The 19,200-nt window shown below is 44.0% G+C and overlaps 1 protein-coding gene across 1 annotated transcript in view; it reads right to left on the reverse strand.

The window, feature by feature from the left end:
• The window catches only part of plekha8 (pleckstrin homology domain containing, family A (phosphoinositide binding specific) member 8), a 35,234-nt gene that overhangs the window by 13,695 nt on the left and 2,339 nt on the right, over positions 1–19,200 (reverse strand). Inside the window, exons 4-8 of the mRNA XM_063198490.1 lie at positions 16,119–16,234; positions 14,715–14,849; positions 14,441–14,481; positions 13,287–13,399; positions 7,987–8,297 (exon numbers count right to left, since the gene is read on the reverse strand). Coding sequence (XP_063054560.1) covers positions 7,987–8,297; positions 13,287–13,399; positions 14,441–14,481; positions 14,715–14,849; positions 16,119–16,234 — 716 coding nt within the window. The remainder of the gene's footprint in view (positions 1–7,986; positions 8,298–13,286; positions 13,400–14,440; positions 14,482–14,714; positions 14,850–16,118; positions 16,235–19,200) is intronic.

Genomic DNA, 19,200 nt, shown 5'->3' on the forward strand with positions numbered 1-19,200 from the left:
CCGTCTCCATGTAGGCGAAGCAGACGGGTCCGATGTATGCCGCCGTAGTATCCCAAGTTCTTCCAGTGTCTCTATTGGTATATCCAATACATCGCTTGAGTTGTCCATTCTTATCTGCAACAGCTGTTGCCGACTGTACATGCGTTCCGACATAGTTTCCGACGATAGACATTTCGAATGACACATTATAACACAAAATAAACACTGCGAGTTGGGAGAGTAAGGAGTCGCTGCAGCTACGTGCGCCACATACGGGTAAGCTTCAGCAACTCCTTCTCTTGGCAAACGTAAGATCTATGGACAATAAGATGGATGACATACGGCTACTAAGATCAGCGAACAAAACTGTGAGGAACTGCTGTGTGACCGTGTTTACAGAATCATGGCTGAACGACGGCATACCCGACTCGGCTTTACAACTGGAGCAACTTACGTGCCACCGAGCGGACAGAGCCCTTGCAGAGAAAAAACGAGGGGGAGGAATATGTGTTTACACACATGATGCTTGGTGCAAAAATGCTACGGTGGTACAGAGACACTGCTCTCCACTAGTGGAGTTCATGATCATCAAGTGCCGACCCTTCTATCTACCAAGAGAAATATCCGCCATTCTACTGGTCGCAGTTTACCTCGCTCCTAGCAATACCACCAGCGCCAGAAGCGAGGCACTGAACGAGCTGCATCGGGGAATCAGTGAACAACAAGATGCACACCCAGATGCCTTCACAGTGGTCATGGGAGATTTCAACCACGGAAATCTCAAAACAGTTCTTCCAAAATTTCACCAACATGTTAACTTTCCAACAAGAGGACGAAACACCCTGGACTTTGTTTATACCCCAAAACAAGGAGCATACAAGGCAAAGCCCATCCCCCACATCGGCCTATCAGACCACCTAACGATTCTGCTACTGCCAGCCTACAGACAAAAGGTAAAACTCACCAAACCAGCTCTGAAGGAGGTGAGAAAATGGCCAGAAGGAGCCGTGTCACGACTACAAGACTGCTTTGAAACCACAGATTGGGACATGTTCAAAACAGCTGCCACCCACAGCAACCACATTGACATTGAGGAGTACACAGACACCGTGACCTCCTACATCACAAAATGCATTGATGATGTTACAGAAATAAAACGCATCACCACCAGGGCCAACCAGAAGCCATGGTTCACAGGAGACGTTCACAGACTGCTGAGGGCCAGAGACAAAGCCTTCAGAGCAGGAGACGTAGCTGGCCTAAAAGCAGCAAGAGCAAACCTGTCCCAGGGCATCAGGAAAGCAAAAAAGGAATACTCGGACAAAATAACAACACACTTCAAAGACAGCAGAGATGCACAGAGCCTGTGGCAGGGCATACAGGCCATCACGGACTATAAGCCCGCACCACGAAGCTGTGACAACAACACCTCTCTGCTAAACGAACTGAACAGTTTCTTTGCCCGTTTTGAAGCACAAAATGACACTCATCCACAGAAAACTCCCCCTCCCCCCCATGATCAACCCCTGTACCTGTCCTCTGCCAGTGTGAAGAGGACACTGGCCACCATCAACCCACGCAAAGCAGCTGGCCCAGACAACATACCTGGCCGAGTGTTGAAGGATTGTGCAGAAGAGCTGAAGGATGTCTTCACAGACATCTTTAACATCTCTCTGGAGCAAGCAGTCATCCCATCACTTTTCAAAGCTGCTACCATCATACCCGTGCCCAAGAAATCATCACCATCATGCTTCAATGACTACCGTCCTGTAGCACTGACGCCCATAATCATGAAGTGCTTCGAACGGCTAGTCCTGTCACACATCAAAGCCACCCTACCCCCCACCCTGGACCCCTACCAGTTCGCATACCGAGCCAAGCGATCCACGGAGGATGCAATCTGCTCTGCCCTCCATCCAGCCCTCACCCACTTGGACAATAAAGACTCATATGTGAGAATGCTGTTCATTGACTTCAGCTCAGCATTCAATACCATAATACCACAACAACTCATCAGAAAACTGGACAAACTAGGTTTCAGCACCTCCCTCTGCAACTGGCTGCTGGACTTCCTGATGCAGAGACCACAAGCAGTACGGGTAGGGAATAACACCTCAAGCACCCTGACCCTGAGCACGGGGGCTCCGCAAGGTTGTGTTCTCAGCCCCCTGCTGTTCACACTGCTGCTGACACATGACTGCACAACGACCCACAGCACTAACCATCTAGTGAAGTTTGCGGATGATACAACACTGGTGGGCCTCATCACTAAGGGCGATGAGACCCACTACAGAGAAGAAGTAGACCTGCTGGCCAGATGGTGCAAAGACAACAACCTCCTGCTGAATGTCAACAAGACCAAGGAGATTGTTGTCAACTTTCAGAGGGTCCAAAAACAACTGCCACCACTGACCATCGACGGTGATGCTGTGGAGAGAGTGAGCAGCACCAAGTTCCTTGGAGTGCACATCAGCGACGACCTCTCTTGGACCACCAACACTACATCACTGGCGAAGAAGGCCCATCAGCGTCTCTACTTCTTGCGCAAACTAAAGAAGGCAAGTGCTACACCCTCCATCATGACAACATTCTACAGAGGAACCATAGAGAGCGTCGTGTCCAGCTGCATCACAGTGTGGGGAGGAAGCTGCACGGAGAAAAAATGGAAGACACTCCAGCGTGTTGTGAACACAGCGAAGAAGATCATTGGAGTACCACTCCCCTCCCTGCAGGACATTTACACCGCACGCCTCACCCGAAAAGCACTGATGATCATCAAAGACACAAGCCACCCTGCACACAAACTGTTCAGCCTCCTGCCCTCTGGAAAGAGGTACAGGCGCCTCCGTTCCCGTACCACCAGGCTTACAAGCAGCACGATGCATCAAGCAATCAAGATACTGAACACTCAAACCACTCTCCCTTCACTGTCAGCCTCTAGCCAGCCAGGCCACTGACAACGCTCCCCCCCCTCATCCCCACCACCATATCTGCGACTGAACACTCCACCTGCACTACTACATCTGTGACTGAACTTTCAACCTGCACTAACTCAAAACATACACATGCACACACACACACACACACACACACACACACACACACACACACACACACACACACACACACACACACACACACACACACACACACACACACAAGCACACTGCACTTTCTGCACTAAACCCAAACATACACACACTGACACACAACTCATACTCACACACATACACACACACACACACACACACACACACATACACAGGTACACACACACAGACGCACACCACACTTTCTACCTGCACTAAACACACACACACACACACACACACACACACACACACACACACACACACACGCACACAAAACACATACAAACACACACACACACATACTGCTGCTGGTGTATTTAAATAAAAACCTTTTTTAATTATTTATTTCTTCAAATGCTACTATTACTATGTCAGAACGCTATAAAGGACTTTTAGGAAAAAGAACAACAAAATACCTCCTCTTAATGTATGTTCTCTACAAGTCTTCTTTTGTCCAGTCTTGCACTTTAAATGTCTGTATGAGCAATGTCTACGTCCATACTGTCTATGTCCATGTATGAGTACTGTCTATGTCTATACTGTCTATGTCCTTACCTAGATTAGTCTATGTCTGCATGGGAGAGCAAGAAACGCAATTTCAAATTCTTTGTATGACCAGTGCATGTAAAGAAATTGACAATAAACTTGACTTGACTTGACTTGAAATCTGATTTTAAAAAAAAAAAGAAAAAGAAAAAAAATAATGTTAAACTGTGATGGATTGTAGATTCATGGCCCAGTTTTTTAACTATTCCCCATGAATTGGGGAATTCGCATTATTAGAATATTGTTATAAAATCACATTTTTCTCCATCAAAATTCGGGTCACATTAAATCAGTTGAAATTTGGTACTTTCGACATAACATGCAATGGTCAATACTTGGTTAGGACATTCTCTGTCTTCATAATGGCCATGATGCGTTTAACATTGAAGTCAATGGTAGAAGCAGTGCATGGGAGTTATGGAAGCCCATATATCCTTGATGCTTTGCTGTCAGCTAATCCTGTTTGTTGACCTGGTACCCCACACTTCACTCTTCAATATACCCTGTAGATTTCCATGCCACGTTTTGGCGCTAACTCACCAGTTTAATTCTAAATTACCAGAAATGAAACCCCATTGAAAATGAATGGGGTTTAATTTCTGTTGAGTTAGAATTAAACTGGTGAGTTAACACCAAAACGCGGCATGGAAATCTTCGGGTATATTGAAGAGGGAAGTGTGGGGCACCAGGTCAACAAACAAGAACAGCTGACAGCAAAGCATCAAGGATATCTGGGCTTCCATAACTCCCATGCACTGTTTTTGCCATTGACTTCAATGTTAAACGCATCATGGCCATTATGAAGACAGAGAATGTCCTAACCAAGTATTGACCATTGCATGTTATGTAGAAAGTACCAAATTTCAACTGATTTAATGTGACCCGAATTTTGATGAAGAAAAATGTGATTTTATAACAATATTCTAATAATGCGAATTCCCCAATTCATGGGTTTTTGGAGCTGGAAGGCCAACGTATATAAAAAGAAAAAAAATAATTATTGGAATAGTTAAAAAACTGGGCCATGAATCTACAATCCACGACAGTTTAACATTATTGATGGAATTGTGGAAATAAATCAACTTTTTCATGGTATTCTAATAAAAAGGCCTGGAGCTGTAGTCTTTCGAAAGCAACATCCGAATTACACGAGAAAAAAATCATATACTGAGATAAAGGCACCATGAGGGGTTTTGCTCCATAGGACTCCATTCATTCTGGTCTCCGGGCCGCCACGTGGATAAGGGTGGAACTGCCACTACAGCTCTAAATCTGCCATAGAACTAATACAAACCTGCCTCGTTTCGGACACCGGAAATACACAGTGAAACCAACTGGTCTTACAGAATCTGTGGTAATATTTCTTTATATATCTGTGGTAACAGTTTATTATTAACAGCGTAATGTTATATATTTCAATAATAACAGTAATAGTAATAAATCAGCAACATTTAAATTAATAATTAAATAATATTTGATAATTCGTCGCTCTAGGATTATAAGGTTCTATCTGACATTTTGGTCGAAATTGAGTTATTGCCATAGACATATTATAGTAACACTGCTTTACATCCTAGAATATGTTTTGAAACGTTTTATGCATTTTTCACTGTTTAATCCTCAGAACCATAAGGTTCTATCTGCAAAACCGCACTTCAACTTAGAATTATAGGGTTCTATCTGACGCAATTGAACGTAGCAGCTTTGCAAAGCGGCTAATCAGCTGCTTTTTCGTTTGTTATGATACCAACGCATGTCTCCAGTCTCAGTGCTACCATTGCCTCGCAAAATCTTGCAAATATGAGCTTCTGTTTGCCATTCAAAGCAAGGATGGCGACTCCAATGCACCCCCGCTTATTTAATCAGCAAAAGGCGGAGCTATGCACCAAGTTGGACAGATCTTGCAACTTACGGTGACACTGATGTAGCCCACATTAGAAAGTTGAAGTCGAAACACATTCAAAGAACAAACGTGGCAATTCTTAATCTCATGCTTGGCAATTAGCTGTGCTTACGTGAGGCAACATTAGGTTTTGCGTTGCATTGGGTCAGAATTGCTCAAAAAGTAGCCAGTAGTAGGCTATCATGGACATGACCAAACTAGCTATCAATATTAGGCCTACCTTACGCGATGAGATGCCATCACAGTCGATTTTAATGAGCCAAGCAGTCCCTATTTATATGGGAAGGTATAATGACGGTAAACCTTACGTTACGCACGTGTTGTAGACTTGCAGTGTTCGTATTTGACCAAGTGCTCGCTGGTTGCGCATGGCGTACCAGCATGGTATTATCTAACCATTTAATATACTATGGCTTTGGGTCACTAATTATTATTATTTTTACACTTTTTGGTTCCCACTGCAATAATGGGACAAACGTTAAAATAAAATCTCTCTATCTAGCTAGCTCTATCTAATCTTGCCATGGCTAGCCTTTCCCAGGTGCCATCTGTGGAACAGGTGCTGTATATCCTATTGGACCTTTACTTTTTGGTAAATTAAGCTGATGTTAAGATTTTTTAGTGGCTTTTAGCATATTAGGCTTATTTATTAAGATAATGTTGTGGGCTCAATGATAGATTACACCGACCCACCCAGGCCAAGTGACCCAAGAACCAAGGGGGCCCTAAACCTCATCATCCACTTTTAAAACATTGTGCATATCATTATTCATTCCCTGAATGTGAAAAGCAGGTACCTGTTGTAATTTATTATATGGAGCCCTGGAATAGTCTAACAAGTACACCTTTACTGCAGTAAATGCAATATGTTAGATACATACCTCCATACTATACAAAAACATTGACTGTAATGCACATTTGAATTGTATTGCAGTGCTGACAGATCTGTACCTGGTATATATTTTACAGTACATTACATAACATTAGGCCCTCATCCAAAGGGACTTACAGTACAGTGTATTTGTACAGGGTATTTGTACAGGCTATAGTCCCTGGAGAAGTAAGGGGTTAGGTTTCTTGCTCAAGGGCATCTCAGCCAGGGAGTGAGATGGTGGGATTTGAACCTGTAACAATTAGTCTCCTTAACCACTTGGCCAGGGGTGGAGAAACTTTTGCATCTGTACTATGAACACAAATCAGGATTTCCCCCTGCACTTTAGGCCTATATTGAAGGCGGCCACCTTCACAACAGACCCCACCTTCACTAGGTCCCCTGAAAATGCAACTTAATTGTATTGCAAATGTAATTCCTAAGAATACTTTACAAAATATGTCATATTTCATGTGAAGCTGCATAACATTAAAAGTATATCGGGCCCGGATAAGATGATTACGGCCCTTGGGACATAGGTTCTCCACCACACTGGGCCATGGGCCATTCTGATATTGTGTTAAAATTTGACTTTCCCCCCCTCATTTTCTTGGGGGACAAGCCCCTGAACCCCTAATAACCAAGGGTTTCTAATATCTAGGTTAAACTCTATCTAACTACGGGTATTGTATAAATACATACAATATATACATATAGGCTATATATAGGCCTTCAGTGGCCTGAAATCTCCAAATGCCAATTCATATTCTTTAAATAGTGTTGTTACAACCATTGTATTAGTAATCTATGAGTTTTGTTCCGAAATCATTGTTAATTTCTATGTTTTGGTAGATAGAACCCTATAATTCTAAAAACATTTTGCGGTAAGGTTCTATCTGCATTCTACCTGTTTAAAAAACACCACTTCCCAAAGTTCAATGATTTAAATATTTCAGATTTAGAGTTCATTTAAGGTGTCTTTAACTCTAGTGTATCAAATTAACATGTTCCATATGCCAATTATGATCTACAGACTGCCCCAATTATACAGTGCAAAATCGCATCTTACAGCAATACATACAGTGGCCTGCAATCTCCAAATACCACTTAATTTTCTTTAAACAGTGTTGTTACAATTATTTTATTAGTAATCTATGAGTTTTGTTCAGAAATTATTGTTAATTCTGATGTTTTGGTAGATAGAACCTTATAATCCTAAAAACATTTTGCGATTTCAGTGCAATAAGGTTCTATCTACATTTTACCTGTTTTAAAAAACACCACTTCCAAATGTTCGATGATTTTAATATTTTAGATTTACAGTTCATTGAAGGCGTCTTTGAGTCTAGTGTATCAAACAAACCTATTCCATATGCCACTTCTGATCTACAGAGTGCAAAATCTTTAAACCTCAATATCTCAGAACTGGTCAAAAGTCAGATAGAACCCTATAATCCTAAGGCGACGAAATAACAGCATATTATATAGTTAAAAAGTAATAGTAATAGTGATAAATCAGTATTAGTAATAATAACAATAGTAATAACTCAGTATTATATAATAACAATAACAATAACAATAATATTTCCACATACTGGCTCCTCCTCTGCCGCCTGCCCTGCCTGCTGATTGGTGGGTTGATTGTCTCCGCCCTCTTCCTGGTTGTGTGTGATGTCATCTCCACTGGCCCCTCCCTCTTTCTGGTTGCTCTCGCTGCTCACGGCTGGTACTTCCTGGTTGTGTGTGATGTCATCTCCGCTAGCCCCGCCTTCTTCCTGGTTGTGTGTTATGTCATCTCCGCTAGCCCCGCCTTCTACCTGGTTGTGTGTGATGTCATCGGCGTGGGCATGCTCAGTAGACTCAGCTGTCTCCTCCTCCATCACAGCATCACAGCTCTGGTCCTCAGCTGACACGCAAACACACACACACACACGCGCGCGCGCGCGCGCGCGCGCGCACACACACACACACACACACACGCATGCACGCACACACACACGCTCACAGACACACACACCACAAACACACACACAGACACAAGCACACAGGATGAGTTTGGTGTTGTCATTCTCCCTATGTGTTAAAACCAAAGTGCTATTGTATGGCCACTTTGAACGGAGACAAGCTATAGACGCTACTAAAGCTAAAACACTGCTGACCAACCCAGATGCATTTAAAACACTAGTGGCCAATCAATATGCATTCTAGAACACTAGTGGCCAATCAAGATGCATTTAGAACACTAGTGGCCAATCAAGATGCATTCTAGAACAGTAGTGGTTGCTACCATCTGGACGAAGACTCAAAGTCTCAATGGCTACAAGCGGTCATTTGTCCCATCAGAACTGGTTAAGAGAGAGAAGATAAGCTCTATGTGCTCCTCAATAGTCTTATAGCAGTAGTAGTGAGTGCTAACTGTCATGTATGTATGATGTATTCTATTAAGTTAACATTTTATATAGTAACACAGTGCATCGTTACTCAGCGTAGAAAGTTCTTAGCAGAAGTATGGTGAAATTTAAATATGAGTTACATGGATAGAGTACCGGGATTTGATTTGATTCCACAGTTTTTATCTTATCATCTACATATTACGGCTGCACGATATCAGAAAAAAAAAAAATCGATACGCGATTACAATATGCAATACCTCTATAACGATATTTAGAAATATAGCTCAGTGTTTTTCTTGTCACTAATTTGTCGGTCTGTGTGGAGGGAGTGGCTTAGGTCATTTCTTGTGCATTTGTTGATATTTGTTCATTGGACTGAACAGAAATGTTTTACTTGTTGGTGATAATGAAATCATTTTCGCGATATGCATATCGCCACTCTTGATATCGCGATTTCGATACATTTTTGATATATTGTGCAGGCCTACTACATATATATCTATTTATTCTGTATTGTGTTGACTGTGACTTGTGACTTGTGTGTCTTTGTGCAAATTTTTCATTTTATGTAAGGTTAATGGACACTAAGTCTAAGTAGCCAATCAAGATGCATTCTAGAACACTAGTAGCCAATCAAGATGTATTCAGTAAGGCTGTAACGATATTGCATCGAACCGAGGGATCGCGGTACGCAGACCCACGAACCCCTATCGCGAACCTTCCTCGCAGAATCGCGATGTGCCCTTTTAAAGTTCTTACCCCTCAGTCTAGAAAACAGCAGGATACAGGCAAATGCTTGCATATGCGCTTAATGCTTGCATATGCGCTCAAAGACAATTAGAAATGGGGCGCACATGAGCGAGTAACACTTCCATTCTCCCCTCTCTCCTGTAAAATGTTCCGTCCAACCAGCACGTGCATTGGTTGTTATTCATTGCCGCCCGCAACCTCCGCGAGACAAAAAAACTTCGGCAAACGTCGGAAAGTAAAGCACAGAAATGAACAACAGACCAAGAGGGCTTTATCAAACGTGTGAAGATGTTTTTGATTCATGCATGCGCCGATGTATGTTGAGTGGAGATTAGGGTTTAATATTTTTCCCGAAAATGGCATGAATCAAATCCCGGGATCTGACGGCCCATTTCCCGGGAATCCCGGGAAATCCCGTTTTTTTTTTTTGTTTTTTTTTTCAAATTTTTTGATCTAGTCATGTAGAGGCTATAATTCAACTGTTCCTCCCAAACTGGCATTTTGTATCAAGTTGTTACTGTTTGTATCATTATTGGGAGAAAGGAATTAAGATAAAGCTCTCCTATCCACCAACACAATAATAATGAAGTGTAAGATGATAGCCTGTGCGCAGCATGCAGCGCTTATCAATGGCAGGTGGATTGTTGGTGGAGCTCACGACTTTCACCTATAAGTTTGATGCAACAGTGGGTTGGCTATTTTCCATTAAGGAATTGTGTTTGAGGTTGTGCGCAAATCATGGCACATTGTCCTTCACCTGTGGATAGTATACACGTCTACCGCCAGCTTCATGAGAACAATGTTTCACTGTCGGCTACTGTGATAAGCGGTGGGAAATATAGCCTATACGATGTCATCTCAATAGTGGAGTTCCGTGCATGGGATTTCATCTGGGTCAGTCAGAAATGGCAGTTTGCTTTAGCGCCAGGAAGAGTGTTTTTTCAAACAAGAAAACTGGTTCATCATAGGCAGGTATGCATGGCTAAACTGACTTTACCGTTTGCCCAAGTGCTATCGTTTTCCTCTGGTAATAGCACCGGGCGTCACTACAGTTAGGTGACCTCGCGCGCATAATAAACCCATTAAAATATAGGCATAGACTTCAGTGTCTTTCAGAGCAATATGAACCAATCAGCTCGGCTTTGCAACTAAACAAAATACTTTCCTGATGTCTACTTAACTAAAATAAGCTGCATTTTGTCTAATATTTGGAGACATCGCCTTGCCCTTTCTGCAGAGCGATTTTGGGAAGCGCCTCTCTCTCGTTCTCTCTCTAGTTCTCTCGCTCACACACAAAGCGACGCTTGCACTCTTCGCAAGACATAGGCTATGTCACTTGACTCATCTTGTTGGATAGACCAGCCAAACTTGCAAGCTAGATAGCCAATAGTTTAGATTGCGCTGCTTGGGGAGGAGGCAAAATTTAGGCTGCATGAAAGCATACACGTTAACTTTCACGTTGTGCGATGGATGGAGACAAGTTTGGAATCGCTCCCTCTCTCACCCTCTCTCGCTCACACACACACGCGCGACGTAATTCTCTGCACTCTTCGCAAGACACTTGACTCGTCTTATTGGATACCATCCAAACTTGTAAGCTAGATAGCCAATAGTTTCGATTGTGCTGCTTGGACTGGATGTATTTAAACTGTTAAAATTTAGGCTGCATTAAAGCATCCACACGTTTCAACTTTCACGTTGTGCGATGGGTGGAGACAAGTTGGGAATCGCTATATTCTATGGGCTGGCAAGATGTAAATTACCTGCACTGCTTGAAAAAGACGATCGACTATGTGCCTCAGGCATCTTAAATACTAAAAACTAATAGGCGGATGGCGGGCGGATTCGGTTTTGGAAATTGGAGAAAAAACATTAGGGCGGGTGGATTAGAAATTCTGAGAAGCGGTTGCGGATGAAATAATACGTCAACCGCGCACCTCAGACATTGCTGAAATGGGCCTGTACTGCTGCTGCTTAAATGAGCCTGAAGTGTTACCGCTGCTAGATGGCACTGTTGCTTATGTTGCTGGGACAACAAATAGACACGCACTTATTTTTTTTCCCGGTTTCCCGTCATGGCTTTCCCGGGAAACGGGAAATTGTTTTGATCAGATTTCCCGGGAATCCCGGGTCCCGGGATTAAACCCTAGTGGAGATAGACGTTGAACGGAGAGAGAGAGAAGGAGAGCGAGAGAGCGAGATGCTCCGCCTGACCAAAATTAAATTGCTACGCTCTTAAGGGAGTGTCTGAAGTCGGGCGAACGTTTAGGTCGATGTGGATATTAGGCAGCATTATTTCCTCCCCACATTGACCGCCTGCCTAGCGAAAGCATGCTCCATTTCAGCCACTGCATCTATTCCCGCTCTTGACAAAATATCAAATCATGTTCAATCATGTTACAAAAATATTAAACATCAAGATTAAGTGTTGCATTTATGTAAGTAACTTAATACAACATGTTTCCTGACGAAATATGACCAGTGTTGTTTTCAGTTAGCCTAATGTTTGGATATTAATTGGATAATGTTTGATAATGTGAGACAGTTGTTATAGGCTACCTATACTGGAACCCTGACCCTTCTCTCTCCATCTCTGTCTCTCACACATGGTCAGCATCTCAGCATGATTATGATCTAAGCCTATTAGTAATAAGCCTATTTTTCCTTGTTGAATTAATATCCCTTATTTCTCTGTGCTGTGCTTTGATGTGAACACCTGGGGAACAGGTTGCAGTGGTAGGCCTATCTGCAACATCATTTAGTAGACCTACAAAATTAATGTAGGCAGGTAAATGCAAAAAGAAAGCATAGGCCTATATATAAATATAGCCTATAATTTATTTTCTTCTTATTTTTTCCCTTTAAAAATAATAATATCGTGGGGCGTATCGAACCGTGGGTCATATATCGTGATACAAACCGAATCGTGGGTTGGGTGTATCGTTACAGCCTTAGTATTCAGAACACTAGTAGCCAATCAAGATGCATTTTAGAACACTAGTGTGTGTGTGTGTGTGTGTGTGTTACCTGGAGGTATGTCTGACTGGTGTGTATATGTGTGCATGTGTGTGTGTGTTACCTGGAGGCGTGTCTGACTGGTGTGTGTGTGTGTGTGTGTGTGTGTGTGTGTGTGTGTGTGTGTGTGTGTGTGTGTGTGTGTGTGTGTGTGTGTGTGTGTGTGTGTGTTACCTGGAGGCGTGTCTGACTGGTGTGTGTGTGTGTGTGTGTGTGTGTGTGTGTGTGTGTGTGCCAGTGTCGGCGCTATGGGGGGGCATTTGTAGGCAGTGCCCCCCCTAGTAGCCACTGGTGTCCCAGCACCCAACACAGGACAAAAAATATATAAAACACTTTTAAAACCATTGCATTATGACTGTTCACTTTTAATATCCTTCACTGCTGTGAATTGGGTTGTTGTATTTTGACGGCCTATAAAAGTACAGTATCATCCTGGATACATATAGCGTCTGCGCTGAATGTGGTGTCCACCTTGCACTAAACAGTCTTGCTTACAGACATATTGGTGTATTGGTAGGGAGGAGGAAGTGTTTTCAACATTAGTAGCGCGATCAGCCTATTATATGCAGTAGATAGAACTAAACGTGACTACCGCCAGTTCTATGGGGTGAACTTGACTCGAACTTGGTAAATGGCAGTGCCCCCCTGTTGTTTACCTACGCCCCCCCCAAGAGATGTGCGCTGGAGCCGACTCTGGTGTGTGTGTGTGTGTGTGTGTGTGTGTGTGTGTGTGTTACCTGGAGGCGTGTCTGGCTGGAGTGAGTGTTCGGTGTCGTCAGGTGGGCGTTGCCCGGGTGATGGTGGAGGGCCAATCAGCTCAGAGTGGGAGGAGCTACTCGTCTCTCTCTTCCTGGAAGCCAAAGTGAATAGGCATCACTTAACAAACACCCATTAAGACGAGGCTGTGAGGGAGGACATTAATGAATGGGCTGCCCTGGGCGGCCATAACTTCATCCGAGAGTCTCCACTGTGAGGAAACACTGAATATAATATATGCACATATAATATTTGAGTAAAAATCAGACATTTTGTTATGAGGACGTGATGTTATAGGCCTAATGAAGTGCCACCCAAAAATGTTCTGGCCCATCCAAAGCTGATTTTTGTGCCTGGTTTCCACCCAACAGGTCACTTCTACTCTGTTCCACGAATGGCAAAGACCAGTGCAGAGGCCCTGCCGTGGCCATCCGGTAGGGCACTCGCCTGCCATGCGGCTGACCTGGGTTCGATTCCCGGTCCGGGTCCTTTGACGACCCACTTGTTTCGTGTCCTACTCTTCACTGTCCTAAACCCCCCCCCAAAAAATATATATATATGATGAAAATCAGTGCAGCAGTGTCAAGCTTGAAGAAAGTGCAGAGAAACTGCAGAGAAAAGGCAGAGAAAGAGGCAATTTCACCCCCGGGCAGAGAGCAGGCCAAACTGGCCAAGCCACATGAAACTCCTCACACTACTCTAGCTTTTAGCTTTGCATTTAACAGTGTTGCCAGACTGGGCTGTTTCCCGCCCAATTGGGCTGCTTAGGATGACCGTGTGCGGGGTAAAAATAGCATTTAGCAGAAAAACCCGCCCAATTTTTGCCATAGAAATCAACAGAATTGGGCAGGATGTTGTGCTTCTAGGCGGCTTTTGAGCATTTTTTGGGCTGGAAATCATTAGCCTCATCTGGCAACCTTCACACCTGGCTCAGCAGCAAATTAAAAGGATGTGTTCTATTCAGGCCAATATGCTAAATATTCAGCGATGTACACAGTCCTGAAAAATAAAAGCAAGTTACAGTAATTTAAGAATAACTCACGTCACTTTACACATGTTTCATGCTGTGTGTGTGTGTGTGTGTGTGTGTGTGTGTGTGTGTGTGTGTGTGTGTGTGTGTGTGTGTGTGTGTTACCTGTGTCCTTGGTGTGGGCTGGTCTGGTTAATGGGCTTCACCTGTTACAACACACACACACACACACACACACACACACACACACACACACACACACACACACATTTATTAAACACACACTCACATGTATTAAATACACACACACACACACACACACAATACAGTTCATACACAGTAACAGTAACACACTTTCTCAGACATACATGTTCACTTCAATAAAATAACTGCAGTGTGTGTGTGTGTGTGTGTGTGTGTGTGTGTGTGTGTGTCGTACCTTGTGTTGCTTGGCGGTGGTGATGGGGGGTGAGGCGGGGGGGCTGAGGGTCAAAAGGTCGGGGGTGAAAGTTCGCCCGGCGATCAGCATGCACTCCTCTAGCGTCTTGAGGAACGTGGAGCACGTAGACTTCACCTACACACACACACACACACACACACACACACACACACACACACACACACACACACACACACACACACACACGCGCACACACACACACACACACACACACACACACACACACACACAGCGATCAGCATGCACTCCTCTAGCGTCTTGAGGAACGTGGAGCAGGTGGACTTCACCTGAGCACACACACACACACACACACACACACACACACACACACACACACACACACACACACACACACACACGTATGTAGACTTCTTCAAGTAAAGTGTGTGTGTGGTTCCTCAGTGTGTATGTTAACCTCAGATTGAGTGTGTGTGTGGGGGGGGGGGGGGGGGTGTCCCATATGCTGTAGTGTGTGTGTGTGTGTGTGTGTGGGGGGGGGGGGGGGTCCTGTATGCTGTAGTGTGTGTGTGTGTGTGTGTGTGTGTGTGTGTGTGTGTGTGTTACTGTGTGTGTGTGTGTGTGTGTTACCTCTGTGTGTGTGTTACCTCTGTCTGTGTGTGTCTGTGTGTGTTTCCTCTGTGTGTATGTGTGTGTGTGTGTGTGTGTGTGTGTTACCCCTGGGTGTTTGTGTGTGTGTTACCTCTGTGTGTGTGTGTGTGTGTGTGTGTGTGTGTGTTACCTCTGTGTTGTGTCTGTGTGTGTGTGTGTGTGTTACCTCTGTGTGTGTGTGTGTGTGTTACCTCTGTGTGTGTGTGTGTGTGTGTGTGTGTGTGTGTGTGTGTGTGTGTTACCTCTGTGTGTGTGTATGCTACCTCTGTGTGTGTGTGTGTGTGTGTGTGTGTGTGTGTGCGTTACCTCTGTGTGTGTGTGTGTTACCTCTGTGTGTGTGTGTGTGTGTTACCTCTGTGTGTATGTGTGTGTGTGTGTGTTACCTCTGTGTGTGTGTGTCTTTGTGTGTTACCTCTGTGTGTGTATGTGTGTGTGTGTGTGTGTGTGTGTGTGTGTGTGTGTGTTACCTCTGTGTGTGTGTGTGTGTGTGTGTGTGTGTGTGTGTGTTACCTCTGTGTGTGTGTGTGTGTGTGTGTGTGTGTGTGTGTGTGTGTGTGTTACCTCTGTGTGTGTGTGTGTGTGTGTGTGTGTTACCTCTGTGTGTGTGTGTGTGTGTGTGTGTTACCTCTGTGTGTGTGTGTGTGTGTGTGTGTGTGTGTTACCTCTGTGTGTGTGTGTGTGTGTGTGTGTGTTACCTCTGTGTGTGTGTGTGTGTGTGTGTGTGTGTGTGTGTGTGTGTGTGTGTGTGTGTGTGTGTGTGTGTGTGTGTGTTACCTCTGTGTGTGTGTGTGGGTTGTCTTGAATGTTGTTGACTTGCTGTAGCAGGAGATCACAGTAGAGTCGCAGCTCACACACTTTGGTCTTCAACGCAGCAGAGTTCTCCTGGAGCTCTAGAACACACACACACACACACACACACATTATACACACACACACATTATACACACACACACATACTATACACACACACTTTGGTAAGTAGAGTTCAGTGTCAGGTGACAGGTGACAGTGCTGTGTGTGTGACAATTGGAGCAATTAGCACGTAATACTATTGCATATTTAGTGGTGAGACAAGCTTTCACTGTTCCCAGGGTGTGTGTGTGTGTGTGTGTGTGTGTGTGTGTGTGTGTGTGTGTGTGTGTGTGTGTGTGTGTGTGTGTGTGTGTGTGTGTGTGTGTGTGTTACCCTTCTCCCTCCTGGTGCGGTGGTCGGTTAGACAGGCCTTGGCGGTGTGTGTGTGTGTGTGTGTGTGTGTGTGTGTGTGTCTGTGCAGGGCCGTCCCTAGGGGGTGGCGAGCTGGGCGCTCGCCCTGGGCCTCGCGCTGTGACGGGCCTCGCGCCTTGGACAATGCGATTGCAGTTTTGATTATTTAATTATTTAATGCGGTCCTTTGTAGACAATGAGATTCATGTTTGTAAAATAAACCTGCATTCCATTCATCGCAATGCAGCACTCACGCTCCTCCACGCTCCTCCGGCACCTGTAGCTTTTTTTTTTGCAACAGGAGATGCTTTCTCGCGTAAATGTTGAACACAAAGCAGAAGTCCGTGGCAACATTCGACAGTAGGGCGACTGACCGAGAGAAATCATCTATTTTGGTTATAAGGCAAATTAAACGCCCACTTCATTCTTCAGCATGAGGATGTTGATGTTGTCACTCAACAGGCATTTCTGCGATATCTTTTCTATGCGCGAGAGCGGCGTGCGATTCAATTTGGGAATCAGTTGATGTGCAAGAAGTGTGCGCCTCGGAGAAAATATAGCCCACCTCAAACCGATGGCTGGCTGCACATTTCTGCGATATCTTTTCTATGCGCGAGAGCGGCGTGCGATTCAATTGGGGAATCAGTTGATGCGCAAGAAGTGTGCGCCTCGGAGAAAATATAGCCCACCTCAAACCGATAGCTGGCTGCATTGCCTCAATATGCTGTCTGAGGATATTGCTGAAAAAGCCTAGGAGTTGCAGTGCTAGTAAATTATTTTGTGACTCAGGACTTTGTACTTTACCTGGTCTCTTGAGGAATCTAATGTTTAAGTTCATGTGCCGTCTGGATAAGTCTAAAAACCGTATTATAATGATCCTAACAAGCTCCAGATGCAGCTCTATCCGATATCAATCATATATGTGGAAGCATTGGTATGGCTGCCTTTTAAGACTGTCATGACAGATACGTTTGTATATGCTTAGGCATTAGGCATTATTGCTTGTTGTTGTTTTTTCTTCCTTTTCTTTTCCTGCCTATTTTATATGTTAATGTTTTTTTTATGTATAATATGATGCGTGTCTTCCTATTGGGCCTAGAGCCTGTGATAAAGTTCATACAGTATATAGGCTAGTGCCTTACCCCCGAATGAAAAAGGTGTACCGTATTTTTTGGACTATATGTCGCTCCTGAGTTTAAGTCGCAACGGCCCAAAAATGCATTTTGAAGATGAAAAAAACATAGGCCTATATATGTCGCACCGGACTAATCGTCGCACATTTTTGAAAGGTTATTCTATCCATGGAATCTATGTTGTGATAACTGGCGCATGGTAAGCTGCTGCTCAAAGACGGCATTGTTTTAAACCAGCATCTGAAGCAGTGGCAACGCATTCAGAGGTGGTGGTAGCCTAATGCACCAACTAAGATGGTTTGCCAACCGCCATAAAACCACAAAAAGAAAAAGAGGAAGAAACAGTGATAACGCGCCATGTTGCCTTGTAGTCAAAACAACATTCAATTTTCGGCTTTATTTTGCGTTTGGACCGTGGGAGGGTTCGAGGCAACTTGTTCCGTCTCCAGAGCACGCCTTTCTTTACCCCCTTTTCTGAGACTTCAGCCCATGACGGTATCAAAGGTGAGGGGGATTGCATCCATGTTGTGTAGCCTATGGTAGTGTCACGTTGTGCTCGTTTGTCAGAAACTCGCGGAAATGACCGATTTTCACCTGGAAGTCGGCTGACTGTCTTTAATAACACAGACGCTCGTTCTCGGATAGAGAGGAGATTGCGTTGCATAGCGCAAATAAATCCACGAGAGGGGATTGCATTGCATAGCGCGATACATCCACGAGCTCCCTGACTTCCGCAAAAGTCCTATTCATTTCTTTGGCAATGTCATGCCCGTAACAAGACCGTTGACTCGCAGCGCGCGCGCGTTGTTCGAGAACACATTTGTCCTGTATTCATCAGCACATTTTCCTCCGCTTTTCTCCAGTCCCCAAACAGTTTTCCATTGCATCCAAACTTTCGTTCAGCTGCCCTATTGCCATTTTCGGCTGCATATTTAATTACTTTCAGCTTGAACTCAGCAGTAGGCTATATTAACTTCTTTTGGGTGGTAGGCTATATTTCTATTCAGTCGTCATTGTAAATGCTATTTTTTGTTGTGGTAGCCTAAGTTGTAACATTTTTTCTATCAGTGGTATTAAGCAACACAACATAGGCCTAGTTGCGCACATAGTGCTCTCCCGTGGAGAAAAAAACATATATATGTCGCACCAGAGTATATGTCGCATGTCCAGCCAAACCATGAAAAAAAGTGCGACTTGTAGTCCGGAAAATACGGTAGTTATGAGACCACGGACCTTTATCCTTTCATTTCTCGTCTGTTTAGTCCAATGATGTGCACGCATTCTCTGCCCCTTTTCACAAGGATACCGCACTGCAACGCTGCGCAACTATTGTTTTACAGTCATAAAATGAGTGGATAGGCTACATAGCCTACAGTAATTAAAAACAGACCTTATACTATTAGTAATGCTGCGTCTATAATCTGCATCTATTATTATTATTATTATTATTATTATTATTATTATTATTAGCCTATTATTATTATTATTACAATACGCCCTGGCTACGAAAGTAAGCCAGG

This window comes from Engraulis encrasicolus, chromosome 5 (genome assembly GCF_034702125.1).
Source record: "Engraulis encrasicolus isolate BLACKSEA-1 chromosome 5, IST_EnEncr_1.0, whole genome shotgun sequence".
Classification (NCBI taxonomy): domain Eukaryota; kingdom Metazoa; phylum Chordata; class Actinopteri; order Clupeiformes; family Engraulidae; genus Engraulis; species Engraulis encrasicolus.